The 23,654-nt window shown below is 51.5% G+C and overlaps 2 protein-coding genes across 4 annotated transcripts in view; one reads left to right on the forward strand and one right to left on the reverse strand.

Moving 5' to 3' along the window:
* Window positions 1-22,822, forward strand: part of PAPPA2 (pappalysin 2) — a 90,227-nt gene extending 67,405 nt beyond the window's left edge. For both annotated transcript variants that reach the window (XM_064664143.1, XM_064664142.1), the window contains exons 17-22: window positions 330-498; window positions 1,206-1,338; window positions 2,449-2,558; window positions 5,203-5,274; window positions 17,728-17,826; window positions 20,084-22,822. In XM_064664143.1, the coding sequence (XP_064520213.1) occupies window positions 330-498; window positions 1,206-1,338; window positions 2,449-2,558; window positions 5,203-5,274; window positions 17,728-17,826; window positions 20,084-20,158 (658 nt within the window). In that variant the 3' untranslated portion in view covers window positions 20,159-22,822. The remainder of the gene's footprint in view (window positions 1-329; window positions 499-1,205; window positions 1,339-2,448; window positions 2,559-5,202; window positions 5,275-17,727; window positions 17,827-20,083) is intronic.
* ASTN1 (astrotactin 1) overlaps window positions 12,907-23,654 on the reverse strand; it is a 67,273-nt gene continuing 56,525 nt past the window's right edge. Inside the window, exons 23-24 of one of the 2 annotated variants that reach the window (XR_010432610.1) lie at window positions 21,116-21,289; window positions 12,907-20,581 (exon numbers count right to left, since the gene is read on the reverse strand). Coding sequence is in view for 1 of the 2 variants with exons in the window: in XM_064664149.1 (XP_064520219.1) it covers window positions 21,283-21,289 (7 nt within the window). In the remaining variant the exon portion in view is untranslated. Of the gene's footprint in view, window positions 21,290-23,654 lie in introns of both variants that reach the window. The other variant, XM_064664149.1, reaches the window with a different exon arrangement.

The raw sequence follows: 23,654 nt of genomic DNA on the forward strand, positions 1-23,654 counted from the left end.
AGGCAGAGAGGAATGGTTCAGGGGCACCACGAGAAGCTGGGAGTAATGGGGTAGTGAGTGCAAGGGAAAAGCATCCAGCACTCCTAGATCAGTGCAATCCCCTCAATAAGGAGAAGAAAAGGTCCTTGTTAAGTGTGGACTGCCCCTTTGGAAGGACTTGCCTGTGGTGAGGTGTGGTTTGGTGAGGGAAAGCCCCACACATGGCAGGTCTGATCGTTATCCAGGAGCAAAGTCTTCAGGCTGCTCCTGACATCTGTGGATGCCTGGTACAGCCCGGGTGGTGTGTGTTTGTGGTGCTGAAGCCCAGCCTCGTGTCTGTGTTTCCCCAGGAAGTTCCTGAAGGTCCAGTGCCTGGAGAGCGGGCAGTGGGAAGAGGGTCGCTGCGTCCCTGTGGTGTGTGAGCCCCCACCTCCCGTCTTTGAGGGCATGTACAACTGCACCCAGGGCTTTGAGCTGGACAGCCAGTGCATGCTCAGCTGTGAGCCACAGGGACAGCAGGTGAGTGTCTGGGGGGAGGCAGAGATCAGCCACACCTTGTGTTACAGAGCACCTGGAAAACACAGGGCTCCCTGGGCCCCGCAGCTGCTTGACCATCCCAAAGGCCAAATTCCCTTGTACCAGCGATGAGCAGGTGCCCTGTAAGCCCAAAGTTTTCCTTGCTGGCTACCAGCCATGGCACAGGGTACACCACTTCCCGGGAATGCTCTTCTGCTCCCTGGGGACTTATCTGGAAAGCAGTGGTCCTAAGAAAGTCGACTTGTCTTGGGTGATAAGGGTCAGAAAGCCTAGGTAGAGGGTCTCTAGTGGGTCTTGGGAGCTGCTGTGAGTGCTTTCAACTGGGATGGTGGGCAACCTTGCTGCAACAGATGTGCTCACCAAGGAGCTTCCCTGAGGTTGGAGGCTGCTGCCTGCCAGCTCTTCCACCCTAGTGCCTCATCCAACGCACAGAAAGAGCCTTGTCAAAAGAAGTGTGGTTGAATCTCTCTGGTGGGATCCGGCAGCAGCTGGAAAACAATTGGCTTTCTGGTCCGTACACACAGGCTGGATCAGATGGCTGCAATCCAGCTGCTCTGGGGAACTCTCTGGACTGCCCTGGCAGGAGGGGTGTCCTTGCATTGTGCCCCTCTGGAGATGGGCAGTGCCCAGGCAGGCCGAGCTCGGCCGCTGCGGGCAGTGACCCTGTCTGCTCTCCCTCTGCTTTCCAGGTTCCCATCGTCTGCACCAAGGAAGGCTTGTGGACAGAGGAGTTCAAACTGTGTGAGAGCTTGTGGGGCACCTGCCCACCACCCCCGGAGCTGAACTTTGTGGAGTACAAGTGTGAGCAGGGGCACGGAATAGGTGAGGGCACGTGAAAGCCAAACAGAAAACCAAGCTTTATGTTGACTCAGGGCTCCCAGAGAGCTGAAGGTCACGGTGACTCTTCTTTTACCAATCCCCATTAAATCCGTGACAAATATCCTGTTTTCTCTTCAACGGGGATTGCTTTAGCCTTGTTCATGTCCTGATTGTACTCATGGCCAAGACACAAAGTTAAAGCTGGCTCCAGCATAAGCTCTCTCCTTTCAGAAGCAGCAGGGACTTGCCTCTTGGGCAAACCCAGCCCTTTACAGTCATTTTCCTGATCTGTAGCCCTCCATCCCAGCTGAGGTCTCTCCACTTGCTACTGCTGCTGATGTTTGCAGGGTTAATGTGACAAGTCCTAGATAAAAGCCACAAAAGCTGCAGTGACAATTGTGTGTAACAGGGCACTTTCACCAGATGAGGGACCACATCATCCGTTTCTTTCTGCGGGACTTGGGTCACTTTATGCTTTCAGGAAAATCTGCAATGCTCAGGCACAGTTGTTGCATCTTGTCTGGCATCCCCTCGGACAGGGTGCTCGAGCAAAGCCTGCATCACTCTGAACCAAACACAGCAGTCATCCCAGTCTGATCAAACCAGGCTGAGGCGAGTCTATGTAATGGCAGGGACTGCTAAGGTTAAGCTTTGGACAGATCTGATGTCAGGCTGGGGTTAAGGCTGAGATCTACCTGATTTTCCAAGATGGTTTTTGCAGCTTTTATTTGCCATGGGAAGGCAGTGGGAATTCTGCATGGCAGAGAAACTATGAAAAATGCTTCCTAATATGTCAACAAACATCCCATAGCATCCAGGTCAGACTTATTTTCATGCTGGGTCCCATGACCAGCCATCAAGCTGTGAATCTGTCTCTTAGGTTGTGTTCGGTTTTCCTCTCATCTGGGAGAAGGGAATTGAGCAGAACTCCTGCAGGCTCTTGGATAGTTCAGGATTTAGAGAAGGAATTGCTATTCCAGGTTGGGAGGAAAAGGGTCCCCTCTACATCTGTCAGTACCCTCAGTGAGGAGCCTGAAATCTGGGTTGGTGCCCTCCTGTAAAACATCACTTCCTGGTTCCCGGTTTGGTCCTCAAGGCTCTCTCCTTCCCCAGGTGCTGTGTGCACACCTTCCTGTGTCATCCCTCCCAGTGACCCTGTCATACTGCCCAAAAATGTCACTGCTGAGACAATGGATCACCGGCTGCAACCCACCAGAGTCCAGGTAAGAGGAGAGATGGATTCCTCTAGCAAGGGGGTTGCTGGCAGTATAGAGAGCAGCCCCCCTCCTCTCTATCTGATATTTTAAACCAAAAATATTTTTGCCTTGGGTGAAGAAGGGTAAGACTTGGAAAGACAAGCTACTGCACAGCCTCCTGCTCTCCCATACCAAAGTTCAGCATAAGTTACCAGCTCCCAAGCCAGCTTTCAAGGACTTGTAGGATACCACAATAAATGAATTTTACTGCAAGAATCCCGCTGATTTTTCAGGACGTGCTGTGTGCCTAAACCTGCTAAGCTGCTGTTTATTGTCAGCCAGTGTGCCGGGAGAGCAAAAGCTGCCCCTGGCACGGTGTGAGGAGCCTGGGTCCCCAGTTACCTGGCAGCAGAGATGCAAGCCCAGGCAGGCATCTCCCTGCCAAGGAGGAGGCAGGGCAGTGTCAGCTGAAAGGTATCCCTGGCTGCCAGGACTCGCTGGCCAGCCGCTTGCCTCTGCTGCTGGAACGGGGCAGCCTTTCCCTCCCCATCTCTTACTCACTTTGTAGGCAAAGCAGCTCAAATAGCTCAAATAGTTTGGATCCTCATGGCACGACTTTCCCAAAAAGCTGCTGTGCCGGGGTCATATTTCTTAAAATAAAACTGAGATGCATAAGGAAGGAGGTGGAACAAAGAAAAGCAAACAACCTTCACAGGAGCCAGTGCTCCCATCCAAACGCTCTCCCCTCCTCCTGGGAACCCACAGGAGGCCCAGCATCATGCCTGTGGATACTACTGAGTCAGACCCACGGCGGATGGCTGCTGGGGGGGCGAGGATGCCTGGGCTCTGTGGGATGGTTAAGCACGAGCCTTGGAAGGAGTCCTTGCCTTTGAGGGATCGGATGGCTTGGCCCATGGAGGCAGTGGCGTTCGGCTTCCCTTTCACCACCGCTGTGGGCTTTCGTGCAAGGGAGGCATTTTGCAGAGAGGAGGGGGAGGGAGAGGAGACGTTATTTTAAGAAGCAGCGCTGCCCCTTGCCAGGAGCTCTCTCTCCCTGGACCGTCTTGTTTTCCTCTCTGCCCTGGCTTCTGTCTCTGGTCCCCACTTTGTCCCCCAAGTATCCAACAGTTTTCTGTCCTGGGAGCTGCTGTGCTCCTGAGGTGATGGAGAAGATGAGAACAACACATGGAACTGCAGAGGCCGCTCAGGGAGGGCACAGTCCTGTCTTGCATTCGGGTCTGATTCATTGCATCCCACATCCGAGCAGGTTTGTCCCTCTGCCCTTATTTCCCAGCCTGGAATATGAGTATACTAGTGTGAGTATGCTAAAATGGCATCGAAGTTGCACAACAACCACATACAAACGAGGCTGGGATGCACAGATCTTCTGGGCTGAGTGGGAATTGGTGAGCTCAGCCAGCATCCTCAGCCTCTGCCCCATCAAGATGGCTCTCTCTGGGTCTGCCCTCCCTGCACCACCTGAGCATGACCAGGACCTCATCCTGCTCCAGCCCCATCATGGTCCTGACCAAAGACGCAGCAGAAGGACCTGCAGCAGCTCTGTGTGGGCACAGCTGCCCCATCCCTAGCTGCTGTGCCACCTGGGAATGCTGGAGCTGGTCTGCCTGCCACTGCAGATGTCAAACAGGAGGCTGGGAGAGAACATACCTACCCCTCTGTGTGACTTCTGTGCTGCGAAGGGCATCCTAGGACACTTTCACAGGCCAGACGCTGTTTTATGGGGCCTCAGATTTCAAAGCCTGCCTGAGCTTTACAAGGAGGAAATTGCATGTGCGGTGGGGCTTTTCTTCCCCCTCTGTAATCATGAGTGTTCCCCACAAACCCCAGCTGAACGAGCGGGACGGCGCGTTCCAGGGCCGTGAAACCGAGCCCTTCACATCTTGCTCTTGTGTCCATCTGGCTGCAACAGCTGAGTTTGTGCCTCGTAAATACCAGAGAGAACCTCAGAGTGACCGTGAGTCTGGTGTATCTGCTCCAGGTCAGGTCTGGGGAGATGAGTCCTTCCAGGACGCAGTTTTTGGAGCCTGAGCAGGCATCGGTGGGTCAATTGATGTCGAGTGATGACTGGCTGAACCCCCATCCTGTATGAACAAGAAGCTTGTGAATCCAGCATTACATGGGGAGATGCTGGCAGACTCCAGCCTGTCATTGTTTCTGCAGCAGCAGCACCTGGACAAGTCAGACACCGTGTGGTGGCAGTGCCATTTAAACCCGCTTCTCTGGTGGTCCCTGCCATCTCCCTTGGTCCTTTTCCAGTTTTGTATCACTACAGAAACATAGAATCATTAAGGTTGGAGAAGATCTCCAAGACCAAGTCAAACCAACAGGCATCTGCATATCCACACACGTGTGTGGGGGGGTGTGTGTCTGTGTGTGTGTGTGTGTGTGTCTGTGTGTCTGTGTGTGTGTCTGTGTGGCCTCTGCCTTGAGCAACACACCCTTGTTAGTGGGTGATCCAGCTGCAGGTGCCCTGGGTTTGTTGGGCCTCAAAGGGTGCAGCGACAGTCCTGGGGGGTGTAACTGCTGTTCTGCCCCACAGAACAGTGAGCAATGCAGTGTTGTAGGAGACCCTCTAGCTCCAGGAAGCACTGGTGGCTATTTCCCTCCCTCTGCCAACTTGCCTAACAGCTCTCTTCTCCTTCCCTCCCAGAACATTGTGTGCACGGGCAGGCTGCGGTGGTACCCCGACCCCTCCGCCATCCACTGCATCCAGTCGTGCGAGGTAAGCCCTCCCTGTCCCCAGCATGAGCTGCCTGCCCCTTGCAGGAGAGCTCCTGGCAATGAAGACTTGCTCCAGCACAAAGCCAGATGGCTTTGCCCTCGTGTTTGCTCTGAGCTGGGCCAGGTCTTGCTGGATGAGTGGAGATAAAAGAGGAAGTGTCCTTGGGTACGGTCTCCCCACAACCAAGGGCGATGCTGGGGAGCAAGAGCTGCACAATAACCCATTTCCTTGCCTGTCTGCTTCTTGGCCAGCCCAGGAAGAATATTCTAGCAAAAGGATTTCACTGGCAAGGGGTATCCCCCAAAAACCTGAGCTGACTCCAAGCTGGAATATTTCCTTAACCAGAACCGCAGTTCTAGAGTAACATGGGTCCAGAAAAGCCCTGTGTGACTCACGCGTCCAACCCAAACAACCAGGATTTCCAGCCTTGTACATGCAAAACAAACTGCTCCTGAAGAATCTGCAGACAAAGAATTCCTTGCAGAAATTGGTTAGCCACTCATTTCGCTTTGAATAATGACCAGGCAGGAGAAAATCATAGGCAGCCTGGAGTCGGTTCGCAAAGGAAATTAAAAATAGGCAGTCTTTGTCAAGCACTAGTTGTTATTATGATTGAGAATAAAAGGAAAAAGTGGGGGAATTTTGGAATGTTGTATGCTGAAAATTTGGGATTTTTACCAAAAAGGAAAATGTAAATGGAGTTTGCACACCAAAAATAGCTTTGGGTTTTGCTGATTATATTTTTTTATGTGCTCATTTTAATGCGAATGATTGCTTTTGCTCCCCGGTTCTGCCTAGCTCAGCTCTTTGTCGACTGAAGTGTGGGAGAAAGGGCAATGCTGCAGGGGGCATGTCCCCAGGAAGGAAACCTCATGGTCTACAGAAGGTGCAGCAGTTATTTTCCGAACTCATGGCTGTGTTGTGCGTGTCTGCTGCAAGACATAGGCAGAAAGAGTAGGGGAATGAGGTGCTGTGTGCTAGAGAGGTGTTTGGTGAATGAGTACCAGAGGGTAGTGATGGATCCTCCAGCGTTCTAAACCACATCTTTTAGCTCAGATCTGGAGTAATGTATTTGAAGTGGGATGGCTTATGTGGAAGAGCAACCCAGATGGTTGTGGTGATCATCTCTGTGGTGGTTCTGCGAGCAAGGGAGAACTTCGCCTTGTGCTCTCTGGGAGTTGGTCCTTCCAAAAAATAAGCAGATGGGGTGTGAGGTACTCCTTCTTCCCTTCCTATGTGGCTCAGGGGACAGAAAGCTGGTGCTCCCTTATGGTTAGGTACACCAGATTGACCTGTGTTTCCTCCTCTGTAGTCCCTGCTCCTCATCTTGGGTCTGCGCTTATTTGTGTGTGTGAGAGAAGGACACTGACTGCTTGAAGTCCCAACATCTCACTGTAACAGTTACTGTCTTCTCATCAGCCGCCCAAACGTGGTCATGGCCAACATGACCTCTTTCTCTTCCTGTTTGCTGGTCACTCCCTATTCTTAGAAAGCAATTCCAGGCAACACTCCTGGCATACAGGAGGTTAAGCAAGACAAAACTGTCCCACTAGAAGATGGAGAGAGTCCATGCTCTCCATCACCTCTGTGGACTTTTTAATGCTTTTTCTGCTTTCAATTAATATTTCATCAGGAATGACCAAGCAGTCAGTACATGCTCTTCCATCTGAGGTCTCACTAAAGCCCTGTACAAAACTTCCTTGTGCTGGAAACATCTCTTTTGATGGGACACAGGACTATATCTGTTGTTCCTGCAGTTGCATCAGTCTGGCAGCTCAGATATCCTGAGGTCAGCAAGTACACCCAGATCTTTCTCTACCTCCTTTGTTTCCAGCTGATGAGTGCCAGGCTAACAGCAGATGTTTTGCCATCAGTACAAGAGGTTGCCCTTCAGTTTTATATGAGCGAATGTCATCTTGTTTCTCTCTCTAGTCCTTCAGGTCATCTAGCTATTTGTTAGATATCCTGATCCCCCTCTGTGGAACAGTGCCTTCTTCCTTGTTAGCAGTTTCATCAGTGCAGGCCTATTTTTAAGGTCACAGTCACTCGCTGTAACACTAATGAAGATTCATTCTCAGATAGTTTCTTTCACCCTGATGCTCCCCTTTTTGATACAGCTTGCAGCCTCCTCCTCATCCCCGTTCTCCTCCTCCTCACCTCACCCATGCATGTCTGATTATTCTTTTCATTGTGTTTCCTCCTACAGTGCTGCAAATTGTTAAGGTTGAACCAATAACGCAAATCCTCCCAGATAACTTTTTTTTTTTTAACTTGTGTTTTACAGTAGTCATTGTCTTGCCAAAAGGAATAACTCTTACCAAAAGTGTCTTGTTCAAAGTATTGCTCTGGAAGCTGCTACTTGGCACTGGGAAGAAGGGAGCTGTTATCAGTCTCCCCATTTGACCACAGAAAATGCCCTGAATGTTGTTTCCACCTCATCTGTGCTGGCTTCCATCCTCATTCCTATTCCTCTGCTGCCCCCATCCTTGTGACCATTTCACTTGGAACCCAATCTGTTGGGGGATATGGAGGAAGACATATATCAGGCAGAGGGAGACACTGCATGGTGCCCCCCCACCTCACATGGTTCAGCTTCACTGGACATGTCCATGGGACATCTCAGTCCCAGGTTCCTCCTCGTTTCACAGGAATCCCTCAGTGGAGACACTTCCTTTAAGAGCTCAGACTCTGCCATCCACTGGGCAGTGAAAATGCTATTCCAATGGACTGTCCATGTCAGCTCAGGTCTGAGTCACCCCTTGGAGATTCCGTTGTCTCCCCATTGACTGCCAAGTGTGTGTTGGATCAGGAAGCTTTCTCTTCTGGATGCCTCAGTGAGGGGAACAACCCTACATAAGAGAAATCCAGGCCACCTGGCAGCTTGTACCGTCTGTCCCTAGTGGAGTCACTTCAGGCCGGGGCATGGGAGCAGTAGCCAAGGCTCAACCTTCCCAGCCCCAGCTGGAGCTCTGCCTCACATTGGAAAGTCCAGGTCACCATGCAATGGCATTAGAAGGACTCTCGCTCATCGTTATCCTACGCTGGCGGTGGATCAGCCTGCCTGCTCATCCCTCTCACTTCTCTCCCCACCTCCCTTCTCTTTCCATTAATCTGGTCATCCATCTGCCTCCCTGTCTCTCGCTGTGCCTTGCCAAGTTCCCCAGTGCAGGAACAGCAAGGCACATATTTTGGCGAGGGAGGGAGGGAGGGATGCAAACCCTTCCAGGAGCCCATCAGGAATACGAGTTAGTGCCGAGCGCGCTTCGCCTCTCGAGGGCCAGCGGAACATCCCGTCCCCTGCCATCAGTAGAAAAACAGATGGTGGCACCAAGGGAGGGGGCTTGGGGCTGTGGGGAGAGGGGAGTGGAGGAGGAGAGAAACCCCTCCTCCCCGCCATGCGTTGGGAGGAGGTGGTTTTGGTCCTGGTGGTGTGTTCAGCCGCCATGAGGGAGGGGTTTGTGGTATCTGGGGCACATTCTCCTAAGCCATTCCCAGGTGACCACCTCTGATAAATCCTCTTCCTGTACCCTAAAGCAATTGAGGCCGTTGAGTTCAGAGGAGTAGTCAACAATCAGTCAGTACAGCAGTCCAGGTTGCTCCCTTGGACTATTCCTGCCATGGTCCAAAATAGTCTGCCTGGCCATGGCTGTTATAGAGCACCTCCTACTCTGTGCAACGCCCTATCCCTGCACCCCTCTACCTCCCCACCACAGGGACTCCTGTGGTTCATGTTGTGGCTGTGGTTTAGGTGCAAAAGTTCACGTACTTTATCATCATCGTGCCTACCCAGTGTTACTCACAGGGTGGGGTAACCACTGCTATGCTGCTCCAATGCACTCAGAGGAAGGCAGGCTGTTCTTGCAGGGATCAGAGACAGTGCTGGGCAGGGGTTTTGGGCAGCCAACAAATTGTGCAACGTGCTAACCTCATCCCCACCTCCTGCTTCATGTCATCATTACATACACGTAGCAAAGGGTCAATTGGAAGGGACCTTGGCTTGAGCTCTCTGCCTCACACTCTGGGTGAAGATGGGCCATGCCAGAATGCTGCTGGGAGCATGAGCTGCTGGGAATTTCTCAGGTCTTCCCTGCATGAGGACAAGGTCTCACTGCCCTCGTGCGTGCTGCTGGTCATGTTATCACGGTCGTAAAACACTAATCTGTTCCCTGTTTTGTGGTTTTCCTGGGGTATTACAATGGAAATGATGAAATAGGGATTTAAGTGCGTTTGTGGTTGCAAGTTGTTCCCGAGTCTCTCGATCCAACAGGTAGTCAAGGACCCTGATGGATCCTTGGCTTTTCCCACCAGCATGTTCAAAACCCTCACTTGGCACATTTGTAGCTTGTGTCCAGCATTTGTCAGTCAGAATTAACCCCTTCGAAGGTGCATGAAATAGGGACAGTGGGAAGCCTCACCTAAAATCTCTCTGCTGTGCTTTGATGTGATAGGAGACAGGGTGCAACTTGCTCCCTGGGCAAAGCACTGCAGCCAGTCCAGCTGCCTCTGTTCCTCAACATCAGTGGGGCTGGAGACCCTTGGTTATCCCTCATCCCAGACTTGGGGGCCTCTGATTCTGTACCATGGCAAGGTCAGCACAAGAAACTGGTTAGAAACTTGATGCTGGTGGAATGCTCTGCTCTGGAAAAGATTCTGTTTTGTATTTCTGGGGCTTAAGGCAGTAAGGACTACAGCCACCCCAGCTTCTCCAAGGAAACTTTCTGGAGCAACTAGGTATTACAGCATGGCCAGAATTTAGTCACCCTCTCGTGATTCTCACATCATCACTCTCTCACCTCTTGCACCAGGCAGAGCTGTATCTTCCACCAGGCTTAATGCAGATGGTGGGGCAGCACGAGAAGCATGGACTGCAGGTAGTGGTCACTTCTGGGTCAGATCTGGCCTCCAGCTGGTGAAAACAAAGCCCTTCGTGCTGGGGAGGTGGAAGGCAAGATGGGGAGCTCTCTGCATACCTGCTGGGTACATTTTCATGTTGCTCTTGGTATAAGCAGTCGTAGAATCATAGAATCAACTGGGTTGGAAAAGACCCCCGAGATCATCAAGTCCAACCCTTGATCCAACCCCGCCGTGGTTCCCAGCCCATGGCACTGATGCCACATCCAGTCTCATCTTAAAAACCTCCAGGGACGGTGAATCCACCACCTCCCTGGACAGCCCATTCCAATGTCTGATTACTCTCTCTGTAAAGAATTTCTTCCTAATATCCAACCTAAACCTCCCCTGGCACAGTTTAAGACTGTGCCCAGTCAGGCTGCATACTGCAGGATGTAGCTATAAGGTGGGATATAGCCTTCCAGGATGAGCCCAAAGAAATCTATTCCTCTTCCAAAAATCTCAGTTGAGTAATACTTTTCCTAAACAGTGAGATCTCTGTCCCCCACATACACGTAGAGTGTGATTGTAGAAGCCTCATTTTCTTAAGAGACAAAGCAGAGGGAAATAAAATGATCACACAGCAGCATAGTGCAAGGACGAGGGACAGGCATCCTTCCCCTACCTGCAGGGACAGGACCCCAGAAGATGGGGGTCTTTTGGCATGGGTAGAACTACAGCATCCAGGCACACCACCAGTGGTGGTGCAGCCTCAGAGAGATGGGAGCAGCCTCAGCTTCCCTGAGCCACGTTGTGCCAGCAGCCCTGCACTTGGGATGCCCTGACCCTGGCCTACAGCTGCTTCACTGTCCTCTCCAGCTCGGGTGCCATCCCTCCATCCCCATCCATGTCCCGCTTTCCCCTCTCCAAGCAGTCACAGTCGTACAGCCGGTGATACCGAGGGAGTGGAAAACCACTGAAATAAAAATCAATGAGTCGTTTCTGATAATAAACAAACATCCCCAAGCACAGCCCAGCCAACTGCTCTTCCAACACGAATATTCATTCCCCTTCAGCTCCTTCATCCCTCGTACATTGTTTTTCTTTCTGTTTAAGATCTGTAACAAGAACTTGGCAGAAACCAGATACAAGTGGGTCAGGAGGCCCTTGTGGTTTTCAGGGCTTGTTTTCCATAACCCGTTCTATCCTGCAACATATTTTGCACAAATGGCTTGGCAGGAGATCTGATCCATGCAGCAGGCGAGCTGCTGAGGGCAGGATGGCAGGCTGGTGCTCGTGGTCTCTTGTGTGTGCAGCAGTGTCCTTGGGAATGGTGAGTGCTGGGGACTGTCTCTGGGAGCCACCATGCTTGCCAGGAGCACTATTGACACATGGCGTCTTCTTCTGCTTCCCTCTGCCTGTTCTTTCCCGCTTCTGTTTTTTTTTCTCCAGTTAGCACTGAGATCAGGGTGTAAAAAAGACAAGGCTAGGGACCTCACTGAGAATACCTCATGGACATGGATGGTTTTTTGCAGCAAAGGCGTGCTCTGATGTGGTGTTTATCTACCCCAGCTTTCCATCCCCTTCTTCCCTCTTGTCCCCAGGGACTGTGCAAAGCCCTTTCCACATGGCTGTCTGCTGAGACAGGAGGTCCCTGAGGAACACGGTGCAGAGCAGGACTGGGATAAAGAAGTGCATCCTCATTCAGTAGCCCAAAGTGTCACATGCTCAATTCTGTAGCAGAAATGTGTCTGAGCCAAATGCTGGCCTGGGACACAGAAGCACTTTCAGACACCATGAAGGCAAGACCTGCTGTCCCAGTATGGCCATCTACAGCAGCATTCAGGCTGTAGACCAAGCAGCAGCCTCATTTCTGCTCTCCATCCCTCTTCAGACATCAGTCCTGTCCAACCTCAACTCACACTGATTCAAACAGGGCCCAGCTGTTGTCAGGAATCCTGAGTATGAGGGACCCCTGAAGAACACCTAGACCTCCACAGCAGGACTGTTGGGAGCTGGGCACAGCAGTACCAGTGATGGCACATGGGCTGAAACCAAATAGCAGGATGCTGCCTTCCAGCCCATCAGCCCCTCTTTGAAGTGTTCCTTCAGGTACATGGAGTATGTCCTCAAGCAACAAGCCTCTGTTTCCTTAGTGAGGCTTGGGGGGAAGGATACTGGAGCTGGAGCAGATGTTTCTAGGGACCCAAGGTGTGATGAAAGCCACCTGCATGCTAAGCTGGTGAATGGCTCAGGGACACCAGCAAGCATAGAAATAACTGGAATTTCTCCATTTTGCTTTCTGGCTGTGTCTGAGGTGGTGGGGCAGGTTCATGGTGTCTCCAACAAACCATGCCTCCAAGGGACAGCTACCACGGTTCAAAAGGAGTGGAGGGACGGCTCAGGGGACAGAAACTGGAAGACACAAAAATGGGGAATGAACCACTAGGTCTGTAGGATTTTGTTTCTCTTTTCTCTTGTTCAGGCCACTTGGTCCCAGGTGTGTCTTCCAAATTTCTAGAATTCTCTTCCTCTGAGCAACGCTCACTCTGCCTCCCTCTCTGCAATGGGCCAGGTAGAGCTCGCTCACTGCTCAGGGTGGCTCAGGGCAGAGAGGCATCCCAGAAAACTTTCTGAGCAGAAGCCAGCCCTCTTCCCTCTCTGTCCCTCCCTGTGTTTTTCAGAGCTGATTTCCTCCTTGCATGCTGGAGAGCCTCAGGAAGGAGAGAGGGAAAGTGAATGTGCTTGGGGTGTCAAAGGGGGGGGGGAGAAAAAATAAAATAAAAGACACACTACAACAGAGAGAGGGCCAAGAAAAATATTTAATCCAAACAATGAACATTGTCATTTCCTCCCACAGTCTGCATTCCCAGTCAACTTCCCTGGGCAAGCACGGGGAGCCAAGAATGGCCGGGCTCTCTGCCTCACCAGCATGAGTGTGTGTAAGAAAAGGGATGTGTCCTGGGGACACGGTGTTAATGGCATCACTTTAACTGGCTCCTGTCACAGCGGTGGCCTTAGGGACTGACACTAGCCCCAGTTTTCTGTAGAGGAACAGTGGTTTGGAAGGATGTTGGGCCAGGGATGAGAGGGGAAATTTCCAGGGACCCAGGCTGGGGTGGTGGATGTGTTGGTGCTTTAAGTGAACCAGACGTTTAACAAGGCTTTGGGCACTCTTCAAGTCCTCCCAGGGACCTCCCAGAGCTTTTGAAATATCTTGGCTAGTGGCTGAGATGGGGAGGAAGGGAAGGCATCCGGCAGGGAGAAGCTGCCCTCTGCCTCTCCCTGGTCAAGGCTGCAGCCTCTCCATGCTTTCCTTTCCCCACTCATCCCTGCCTGCTCCTCCATGCCACGGGCATCACCCTGCACCTGGGATGTCGCTTCTCTTGCACATCTTAGACCCGCGAAGCTGCAGCCCTCTCCAGCCTTGGGGCAGCTCAGGTTCGTGTCCCATGGTTCTGTGAGCCCTGGTTTGGGCTGACAACCCCTGCCACCAAAGGGTTGGGGTTTCCAATTGATCTTCCCACCACTAATGACTCATCCATTTCAAGAGTGGAATTAACGGCAGTGAAGCTGATGCACAAGGCATGGGTCTGAGGGCAGCAGCAGCTTTTCCAGGGCTGATCCCTGCCTGTTTTCCCTGTGAAATGGTGGTTTGCCTGTTTCTCTGGGGTGGCCTTGACGGGGACAGCTGAGGATGAAGACACCTGCACCTCCTCAGCTGCAGGGACACACATAATTGTGTCAGCATGCAAAGGGTCTGAGCTCGATGCCCAAAGTGCCAATTCCCAAAGAGAAAACTGAAAGGACAGCAGAATCCAAGCTGACTTAGGAGCTGCATGAAAGCAAACTGTGCACCCTCCTTGGATGGATCAGCACAGTCACAAAGCCCAAGACCAGGCTGGGAGAAAACATTTTGCTTCTTAAGGCTAGACTTGATTCCCTGAAACTGGGATCTGGGATTTCAATGGCTGTGGGCAGATAGAAATGACAAGCACTTTCCATCTCAGTGGCAGAGCAGGAGAGTCTTTCAGCTCTTTGGTTACACATTTGGCCTGGTGAATGCTGGTTGTTTTTTATTTTTTCCACCTTCCTCTGAAGCACCTGGAAGGGGTAGTGGCCAAAAGCAAGGTGCTGAGCCTTCAGGTCTGCTCAACCAGAGCAAAACCTGCATTTCTGGGAAATAGTGTTAATCTAACACCTGTGATGCAGCACTGAAATATGTATGACTGATGGAATCTGTGATTTATTCTTCATCTTTCCCTCACCTGTTGCACCCTTTCATGCTCTTTTACACTGAATCAACCTACTTATAAATTGAGTTTGAAGAAAAGTGCCTGGACCCTGCCTGCCTTGCCAATGGCACTGGGGACTCCCCTCTGGGCAGAATGAAAGCCCTTGGGAGGGAGCCAGTCCGGGCACTCTGCAAGGGCTGTGGAAAAATACCGGACACAGACACTGCTTCCTGCATGGCATCTTCTAGCAGGCTTCAGAGAAACAGCACCACTGAGCCCTTGGAGATGCTTCTGCCCAGGATGCGTTGGGATCTAACCAATCCTTTCTCACCCCCCTCCTTTGCCTGTGATATTTTTCCCTCTTTTATTTTTTTCCCCTTTAATTGTTTCTCTTTTCGTTCGTGCCTGCTCCTGGCTTTGAGAGCCTGTGTTTTTTTAGCCTATTCAAATTGCCAAGCACTTGATTCGTGGTTACTATTTTTGTGCCGGCAGTGCAGGGCTCGGGCCCGGCGGTGCCAGAGGCTGCACCTCCACGTGCTAACACTTGCCCCGCTGAAGCTCCTGTCTGAACAAACAAGGAGGATGGATGGTGGGAGCCGGGAGATTCGCTGACGCAGCCCGGCTGCCTTGGTGGCACTCGGCCTGGCCAAGCAGTCCCGTCACTTAACGCGGCGTGGAGCGGTCGCAGCAATTACTTTATTCATTTTTTCCCCATTTATAAGAGATATTTCAACCAGCCCTTTCCCCACCCCCCCTCGTGCTGGATGATGCATATCCGTCTCCCTGGATCACATCCAGGTGTGGCACAGTTGGGCATCGGTGTTTTCCTTTTTCCTGCCAGTGTTCCTGTGAGTCGCCAGCCTGGGCAAACCTCCCTTCTCCCACCCCTGGAGCTGATTTCTGCAGAGCCACATGTCTGAAGCGCAGGGTCTGTATGGGTTTTCCTCTCTCACATCACCTGCTCTTAGTCCACTGCATTGCCCATGTCCTACCTGGCAGTAACTTTTGCAAGGCCAAAATGAGACTGATGTATGTCTCCTGTGCCCTCGAGGGTGACCCACCAGCACCTTACTTTGCTCTCTCTGCTTGCAAAGATAAAACCAGCTGGAGATTCTCAACAAGGCAAAGGCACAGGAGTCACTGTGTTCTCCAAACATGAGGCGAGGAGCAGGGACAGCAGTCCCCAAACCCTGTGCCTGGCTCTCTTGAGCCTCAAGTCCAATTAGTCATTTTCTATTTTCCCCTCATATGTTTTTCCAATGTAATTTGGAGCATGAGTTGTTAAGTTTCCCCAACGAGTGTTGCCATAGGAGCCTGTATTTGTTTAGGGTGGGGTACGGGCTCCGGTGGGTTGAGAGGAGGGGGCAGTCAACCCTAATAGGTGTAGAGAGAGACTGAGAGCCTCTCCTTCCTCATCCTGTCCCTGTGTTTGTCCTCCCCCCACCTTGCACACAGGATCTGGAAATCGTTTCAGACCTGTGCAGCCAGGATGGGCAAACCTTCCCATAATTGTATGGAAACTACCGAAGCGACGGGTGGTTGTTTTGCCAGTGAGTCATGACATATGGAGCAAAGCTCAAGGAAAAACTCCACCGTGTGGAAGGCTGCAAAAGCAAATCACACCCAGAAGAGCTCTCCCCTGCCAGTGGCCCTGGCTGGTCCCCTGACTGCATCCCTGCACCCCCCAGCCCCAACATCCCTGCACTGGCCCTCCTGGTACTCAAAGCTGCTTGGAGGCTCAGAGACCTTCTTTGATCACCATCGTTTAAGACCCACCTGCTGCTTTTCAGTGAAAGAGGGTTGTTAACCCTGTTGCCTTGATGAAATTGCACCCTGGTCTCCTGGACATGATGTGTGACAGCAATGATGGGAGTAAAACACCTTCTTGTTTCTGAGCTACCTAATCTGGCTGTGCCTCAACACCCAGCTGCAGGAAGGTGTGTTCCTCCTTGTTCCGAGATCTTCCAGGCAAATGCATCCCTGTGGATGCCTGGATTTGGCCTGTGGTACTGATAGCGGAGACCAGGCTTGGTGGTTTGCTGTAATCTCTGCTGCTACTTCCTAAAGTTTAGCCTAGCCTGCATTGAGCCCGTTTCTGTTCCTTGTGAGTCATGAGGACAAAAAGCCACATCGGTTCCCTGTTTTTGGCATGGCCTTTTTGTGTGAATTATTAGTATAATCACCAGTCCCACAAGTTGGCTTTGGCACAGTGGATGCAGGGCAATCACGGTGCAGTGACATTTTTCAGCTGTCATTCGGTTTAGGGGTGCTGCAGGTGGGTGTCCATCATCAAAGGCTGAGTCTGGGTATTTTCTGAAGCTTGTTGTTGTTTAAGGCCACCGGATCCAATGAAATGGGTCAGCCCATTGTACCCCATGAACAATGGAGTACCAAGATTTCCACCAAGAGTTCTCTTCAGCCTGGAGAAGAGAAGACTCTGGGGAGACCTTAAAGCACCTTCCAGTACCTAAAGGGGCTCCAAGAGAGCTGGAGAGGGACTTCTGGCAAGGGCATAGAGTGATAGGACAAGGAGCAATGGCTTTAAACCGGTAGAGGGCAGGTTTAGACTAGAAATTAGGAAGAAATTCTTGGCTGTGAGGGTGGTGAGGCCCTGGTACAGGTTGCCCAGAGAAGCTGTGGCTGCCCCATCCTTGGAAGTGTTTAAGTCCGGGGTGGATGGGGCTTGGAGAAACCTGGTCTAGTGGAAGGTGTCCCTGCCCATGGCAGGGTGGTTGGAACGAGATGGTCTTTAAGGTCCCTTCCAACCCAAACCATCCTGTGATTCTATGGCTCTGATGACAGCAGTCCTCCTGAAGGAGGTTGCTGGGCCAGGAGCTACCAATCCCAGAGCCTGAAGCAGAAGAAACATTTCATTGCTAATCACCCAGTTACTGAATGGCTCCTCCATTCAGCTACCTAGTTCAGCTGTTGCTTGGCAGTGCTGGTGTGCATCTGTGACAAATAAAGCTCAGCTGCTGGCCGTTCCTGACAGTTCACTGCAAGTGAACAGTTCATTCCCGTGCACGTCGCTGTTGCACCCATGGCACAGTGTTGCTCCTCAGCCATCGTTGGCTGCTTCTCAGCCCCAGATGCTTCTTTCTCTTTTCTCATCAGATGACTCATGCAACTAAAGAACAAGTAAAATGGGTTTCTGAATGGCTGCTTGTGCCATTTAACATTTCTGACACAATTCTCTGATCCTCCAGCTGCTGACCTCGGAACACCCACTGCTCCATCCACAGCAGCCAGGACAACTGGTGCCCTTTGGCTTTGAAGAGGGGGTTGTGTACTGTGGAAGGGGTCTTGCTGAGGACCTGGGTTCTCTACTTTTGGGGGAAGCCTTCTGCTTTTGACTAACCCTTTCACAAATCCTCATTTCCCTGCCTAGCCCTTCCAAGCAGACGGCTGGTGTGACACCATCAACAACCGGGCATACTGCCAGTATGACGGTGGGGACTGCTGCGCCTCCACACTGTCCTCCAGGAAGGTAAGAGAGCACCCTCTGTGGCATTGGCCAAGATTTGGGATTGAGGAGTGACTGCTAGCTCTGCTCTTTAGCTTTACTGGCTGTGGAACCGAGCCTGCAGTGCAATTCTCCCATGAACGGAGAACAAACCCATGATTTTAAACCAAAGCCAGCTGAAGCTGATAGACATCATCCCACTGATTAAGAGTGGGGTTTGGACTTGGGCCAGCGTGATTGAAACCTCAGCCCAGCTCCCACTGAGGTTCACGGGATTCCCTCTCGTTTCGGGAAATGAGTCCCAAAGAAATGACTTCCATAGGACATAGTGCTAGACATGGTGAGTCTGAAGTCACCTTGTCATGCAACTAAGCTGTCTCAGGGGATTTTTGGTATGGTCCACTGGCCTCTGCTGTGGGCTATGTTTCCCTCCCTCTTCTGGGGAAGGAAGGAGGGAGGAATAGTGTAGAGGGAGCAACTTGGCGTTGGGGTTGTACAGACCCTTCTTTGTCTCCCATCACAACCTTCCCTCCCACCTAACTCGCTATCCAGCATTCACAGCCCATCCTTCCTAATCATATCCAACAGCAAAACAAATCATAGGGCATGAGATAATTTCTCACTGCAAAAATATGTGAATTTGGATCTTCTCATCTTTGTTGTGGAGCTTGAATCATTTTTCCTTTCATCACACATACACACACAGAGAAAAGGAAAAATAAAATCCTGGGAAGATCCTTTTGATAGGAAAGAAAAGGCTTTACACCCAAGTGATGAGTGAAATCCCCACAACGATATCATGACATCTTGGAGCAAGACATGGCCAAAATAAAGGATGGGTTCACTGTGGAAGGTGGGGGGATTTGGTCCCATGGCTCTCAGGAGACCCAGACCCAGCTTGCATCCCCCACAGGTCCCAGATCTTCCGCTCAACAAGCCTCCAGCACATCTCTGTTAAGGCAGATGCAGGAATACAGAGTGTAATCATCAAAAAAAAAACCAAAAAAACACCCATCTCATGACTGATCCAGGCTGTGAAAAATCAAATGTGTTTCCATATTTGGCTCTGAGCCTGGTGTGTATAAAACCTCTGGAGGAAACTGTTTTCTCAGCTCCCATAGCCCATGACCAGGCAACTGGCAACCAGGAGTCAGATGCCTGGTGGGTGCCCTCCTTCCTCTCTCTGCTGCCACCAGCTAAGGTGACATAGTCTTGCTTTGCCACATACAGTTGTTGCAGAGAAAGCAACATGTAATGAGCCTCCCGACCTGCATGGGGTGTCTCAAAGCAGCACAGCTGGTGGGTAGCCCTGCATAAACACACTGCCTGCCCCACTGAAGGCTGTTCCTGCTCACAGAGACTCCATCCTGCCTGGCTTTTCTTAATCCACAATGCACAAGGACTATATGCACCTACCTTGGCTACTGTATTGGGTAGTGTAGAGCTCAGCTTTGCAGCTGGGAGCCTGGTTGAGTTCCTCCAAGAGCTGCAGAAGGCAAGGTTATGGTCCTTTCATGCTTTGCTGAGCCAGGAAGAGCCAGGAGTAGCTTGAAAGACAGGTCCATGGGTTCAGACATGGACAGAGGGGGCTTTCTAACAGGCGCCAAAGTAAAACTTAAATCTAGAGGTGCTTTACCACTGCCTGCCTTAGTCCAAATGTCTTATATCCACCAGGGGAGACTTCTTCCCAGGGTCTCACATTTAAGGCACAAGATTCAAGCTGACCCTTGGCTGCAAATTTTGAACACCAGTGACCAGTGACAGGACTAGAGGAAATGGCATGAACCTGAGTCAGGGGGGGGTTAGGTTAGACATCAGGAAAAGGTTTTTCACTCAGAAGGTGGTTGAGCACTGGAACAGGCTCCCCAGGGAAGGGGTCACAGCACCAACCCTGACAGACTTCAAGAAGTATTTGCACAACCCTCTCAGGCACAGAGTGGGATTGCCGGGGTGTCCTGTGCAGGGTCAGGAGTTGGATTTGATGATCCTGATGGGTTCTTTCCAACTCCACATATCCTATGATTCTATGAAACACAAGCTAACAAAAAGGAAAAGGCTACGAATAAAACTGAGCTGGGGGCAGGTTGTGCCCCTTTCTCAGTGAGCCTGGAGCCTGGCAGTTTCCGCAATGCCAACAACGGGGCACAGCCCAAAGTGTCTGTCTGTCCACACATCCATTGCTATTGGCCGTACTGGGGTGGAGAGGGCCTGCAGGGGCATAGGGGCACCAGGAGATGGGTATCTCAGGGCAGAGGCTGAGCTCTCCCTTTGGCCCCCCCAGGTGATCCCGTTTGCTGCTGACTGCGACCAGGACGAGTGCACGTGCCGTGACCCGGCGGCCGAGGAGAACCAGTAGCAGCACCAGGAAGGGCCTCTCTCGGTCAGGCGAGCGCCGGAGGAGCGAAGGGGCAGCACCGGGGGCCGCTGGGGAGCGGCGGGATGTGAGGGGGCAGGAGGCCATGGAAGAGCCAGGCAGGGATGTGGCGGCTGCGCACGAGGGGAAGGATCGAGGCCACCGAGGAGCCAAGGAGGGCAGAGCGGTCCCCTCCCCAAAGCCAAAGCTGCTCCCTCCCGAACCCCCTCGAGGGGCTCAGCCAGGGGTCCGGTGCCGCTTCAGCCACACGCTGAGCTGGGGTCCACGCCGAGAGCCCAGGTGCTGCCATGGGTGTTTGTCCTGGTCCAGCACCTGGCTGTCTGTCTTTGCTCTGGATTTTGTCACTATTCGCCCCCCTCTGCTGTACAGGCTTCTTTTAGCAAGGTGAAGGTAGTTGTGATCTCTCTGCAAATATTTAAACTTAATTATATCTATATACATATATATAATATATATATAAATATATATTATATTTTCTTTGCTCTTGATGAAGCTGAGAAAGGATATCCTTTGTCACACACCCATGCTGCTGTGAAGTACAAACCATTGGGAAAAGCGCAGGTCAGGGCGGGAGGAGCAGGCAATTTCCCCTTCCTTGCTGAGGGGGAGCTGGAAGGAGGACACGGAGAGAAGCCAAACACCCAGGCCATGCCAGGAGAGAGCTCCCCAGGCATGAAGGCTCCCACCTGAAGGTGGTTTGGGCATCTTGCAGGCACCAAGTTTTGCCCTTGGGATTTGCCAATGCTTTGCCTTGCTCTGCTTAGAGCCCTGGATCAGGATTCTGGGGTTGAGAAAAACACTGCTGTGCCATTGAATCACCCCAGCGAGCACAATGGACTCCAAGGGCACCACAGGCATCCACCAGACATTATTTCAAAGCCCTCTGGGAAAGGTTATGTGTCCATGGGGTCACTGCATGGTCAGTAGGAGCAGACTCACCACAGTCCTCTGCCTCGCTGCCCCGGCCACTGTGCACCCAACTAAACAAGGGTTGTAGTGGGCAACCCAGAGTAGCGTTGTGGTGCTCAAATGAAGGATGATGAGGTGGTCCTTCTCTTTCCCCACATCTGAATTTCAACAGTGTTGTCAGCAGTTCTCAGAGGAGATCAGATCCTGTCATGCAAGGAGAGACAAGACCCAAAAAACCTGTCAGCAGACTCTGAGCATCATCTTTTCCCACTGAGATCTTCCTAGTAGTATCATTATTACCTCTGTGTCCAAGCCCATCACACTGGACATACAGTCACTGATTGTAATGAGACTCTTGCTCTTGTAGGCAACAAGAGAAAAATCTTCAGATTCACTTCAAGCCCCAAAGAAGCCCATCAAGAAACTTTGCCCCCATAATCGATTCCCAGAAGCTCAGCTTGGCAGCCGGGACCCAGCCCCATAGAGGCAGCAATAGGGAAGGTGGCTGGCTCCTGCTGGGATTATCCCTGATGGTTTTGTGCTGTAAAGAGGCAGAGAAAAGGGATAGAAAGAGGAGAAGAGAGCAGAGAAGGGACCACAGAGTAGGAGCACAGACTGTGGTGTCCCTCAGGTTCAGCTGCAGGCTGGGACCAAGGGACTCCGGGCTGCCCTGCTGCCTTCTCCCTGCATAGCCTGTGCTGTTGGAGACAGGCTCCAAGCCAGGGTTTGTCTGGTGAAGGAGTGGTGGAGAGAGGGTGACACGGTGTGGAGAGACTGGGGATTTTCAGGGCATCGTTTGGCTTCTGCTAGATCTCCCCCATCCTTTTTTTGTCAGGCGTTTCCTACAGTTGTGCTTTACTGGAAGACAGGAGTAGGGGCAGAGGTGCCTGGACATCCCACAGCGTCCAGACAGGGGATTACCTGTCCTTCTCCAAGCCCTTTCCTGATCACATGTGTTCCTGATCTCTGGTCTAAGCAGAGACTGGAGGAGAGGTGGGGGACAGTGGGTCCCATCTCTTTTTGCAGCAGGGACACACTGACATTTCTGTTCCCATCATAAACGAGTGACCCCAGGGTTTTCACCCAAAATGCGCTGCCAATTGGGCAATATTTTGTCAGATAATCCACTTTTCAATAAAAGAAACCCCTCAGATAAGCCAAGGAAATTTAAATAAAAGTTGGCCCAACATCCCCAGGGGGTGCAGCTTGGGCAACCTGCACCGCTCCACCAGTGCAGGGAAGGGGAGATCCAGGGGTCCTAACAGAGATGGAGTGGGGGTCCCAGCAGCCCCCCACAGTGGGGATGGTGGGGACGTGGTATGAGGGTAACACACACAGACAGAGAATTTCAAGTCCCAGCATCTTGCCATGCCAAACCCTTCCCTGCCTGGCGGCAGCGTTATGTGTTTAGATGACAAATTATTACCCTTTTGGCACAAAAATCCTGGTCTTGTCCCTGCTCACCTGTGTGTGCAGGGAAGGGACTGTGACCCATGGACAGGGGAGCTGGGGAGGGTGGGACTGGAGGCACTGGCTTGGCTGGTAGACATTTGTGCTTCTCATGACCGGACAGCTTCTATGTACTGAAATATTGTTCTTCTATAGCAACACTGAGCGGTTTTTGTCCCCTTTAGGGTTTTATTCACAACGGAGGCTGCTGCTATTTTTATTTTTTTTGTATTTGATAATTATTTTTTATAAAAATCTATGAAAAATAAATAATCTTCTCATCCTCCATCTCTTTTGTCTCCTTGATTCAACCAAAAGGGGGCCAGGGAGGTGGTTTGGCTGCTCCCAGCACCTTCAGTCCCACATGCTTTTCCTCTGCCCCAAGCTATGGACTCACCCAGAGCTGTCCCAGCCCAGTGGAAGATGTCCTTTGGGTTTTTGGTTGGAGGGGGACACTCACCTCCAATGCCCCCCACAATTCAAGGCTGCCACCCAGGCAGCTTTTGCTGTGCCACCAGGTGCGAGAACACTTTTGCAGAAGGTCTTCTGCTGGTTATGCTACAAACTGGTCCAAGGCTGATCAGTTTTTGTAATTAATCCACTTTAAATGTAGGGAAAAGTGTGTATGTGTGTGTATGTATGTTCACACACCACCTCCCTGGGGATGGGGAGCAGAGGGTGGCTCACACTGGAGCCAGAGGGCCATGCCATGTGACATCCTGGTAAGAGAGTTAAAACCAAAGACAATCAAAAAAATTAATTAAAGATTTGGGAATTTTTTTTTTTGTAAGTAACCAGATAAACTTTGTACATATTGACTGGGAAACACCAAAAAGCCCTTGTCCTGTGTTTTAACCTTGCTCTTCTTCCATCCATCTCTGATGGTCATGTGCGTCCCTTTGCTCCTCACCGGCCTCCTCTTTATGTCTGGTCTTTGCATGGACTTTCTCATCACTCCTAGAGGAGGAACACCATCTCCTGGTGACACTGAATGTCCTCTCTAGGGCAAAGCTCCCCAAATCACGCATTTTGAGGAGCTAGATTTGCTGTTATGAAGGAGAGAGCACATTAAGGGGTCCCCCACAGCCCCAACCAACAAGGACCCCACTTGTGGGTCATG

This window comes from Pseudopipra pipra, chromosome 9, assembly GCF_036250125.1.
Source record: "Pseudopipra pipra isolate bDixPip1 chromosome 9, bDixPip1.hap1, whole genome shotgun sequence".
In the NCBI taxonomy this organism is placed as follows: domain Eukaryota; kingdom Metazoa; phylum Chordata; class Aves; order Passeriformes; family Pipridae; genus Pseudopipra; species Pseudopipra pipra.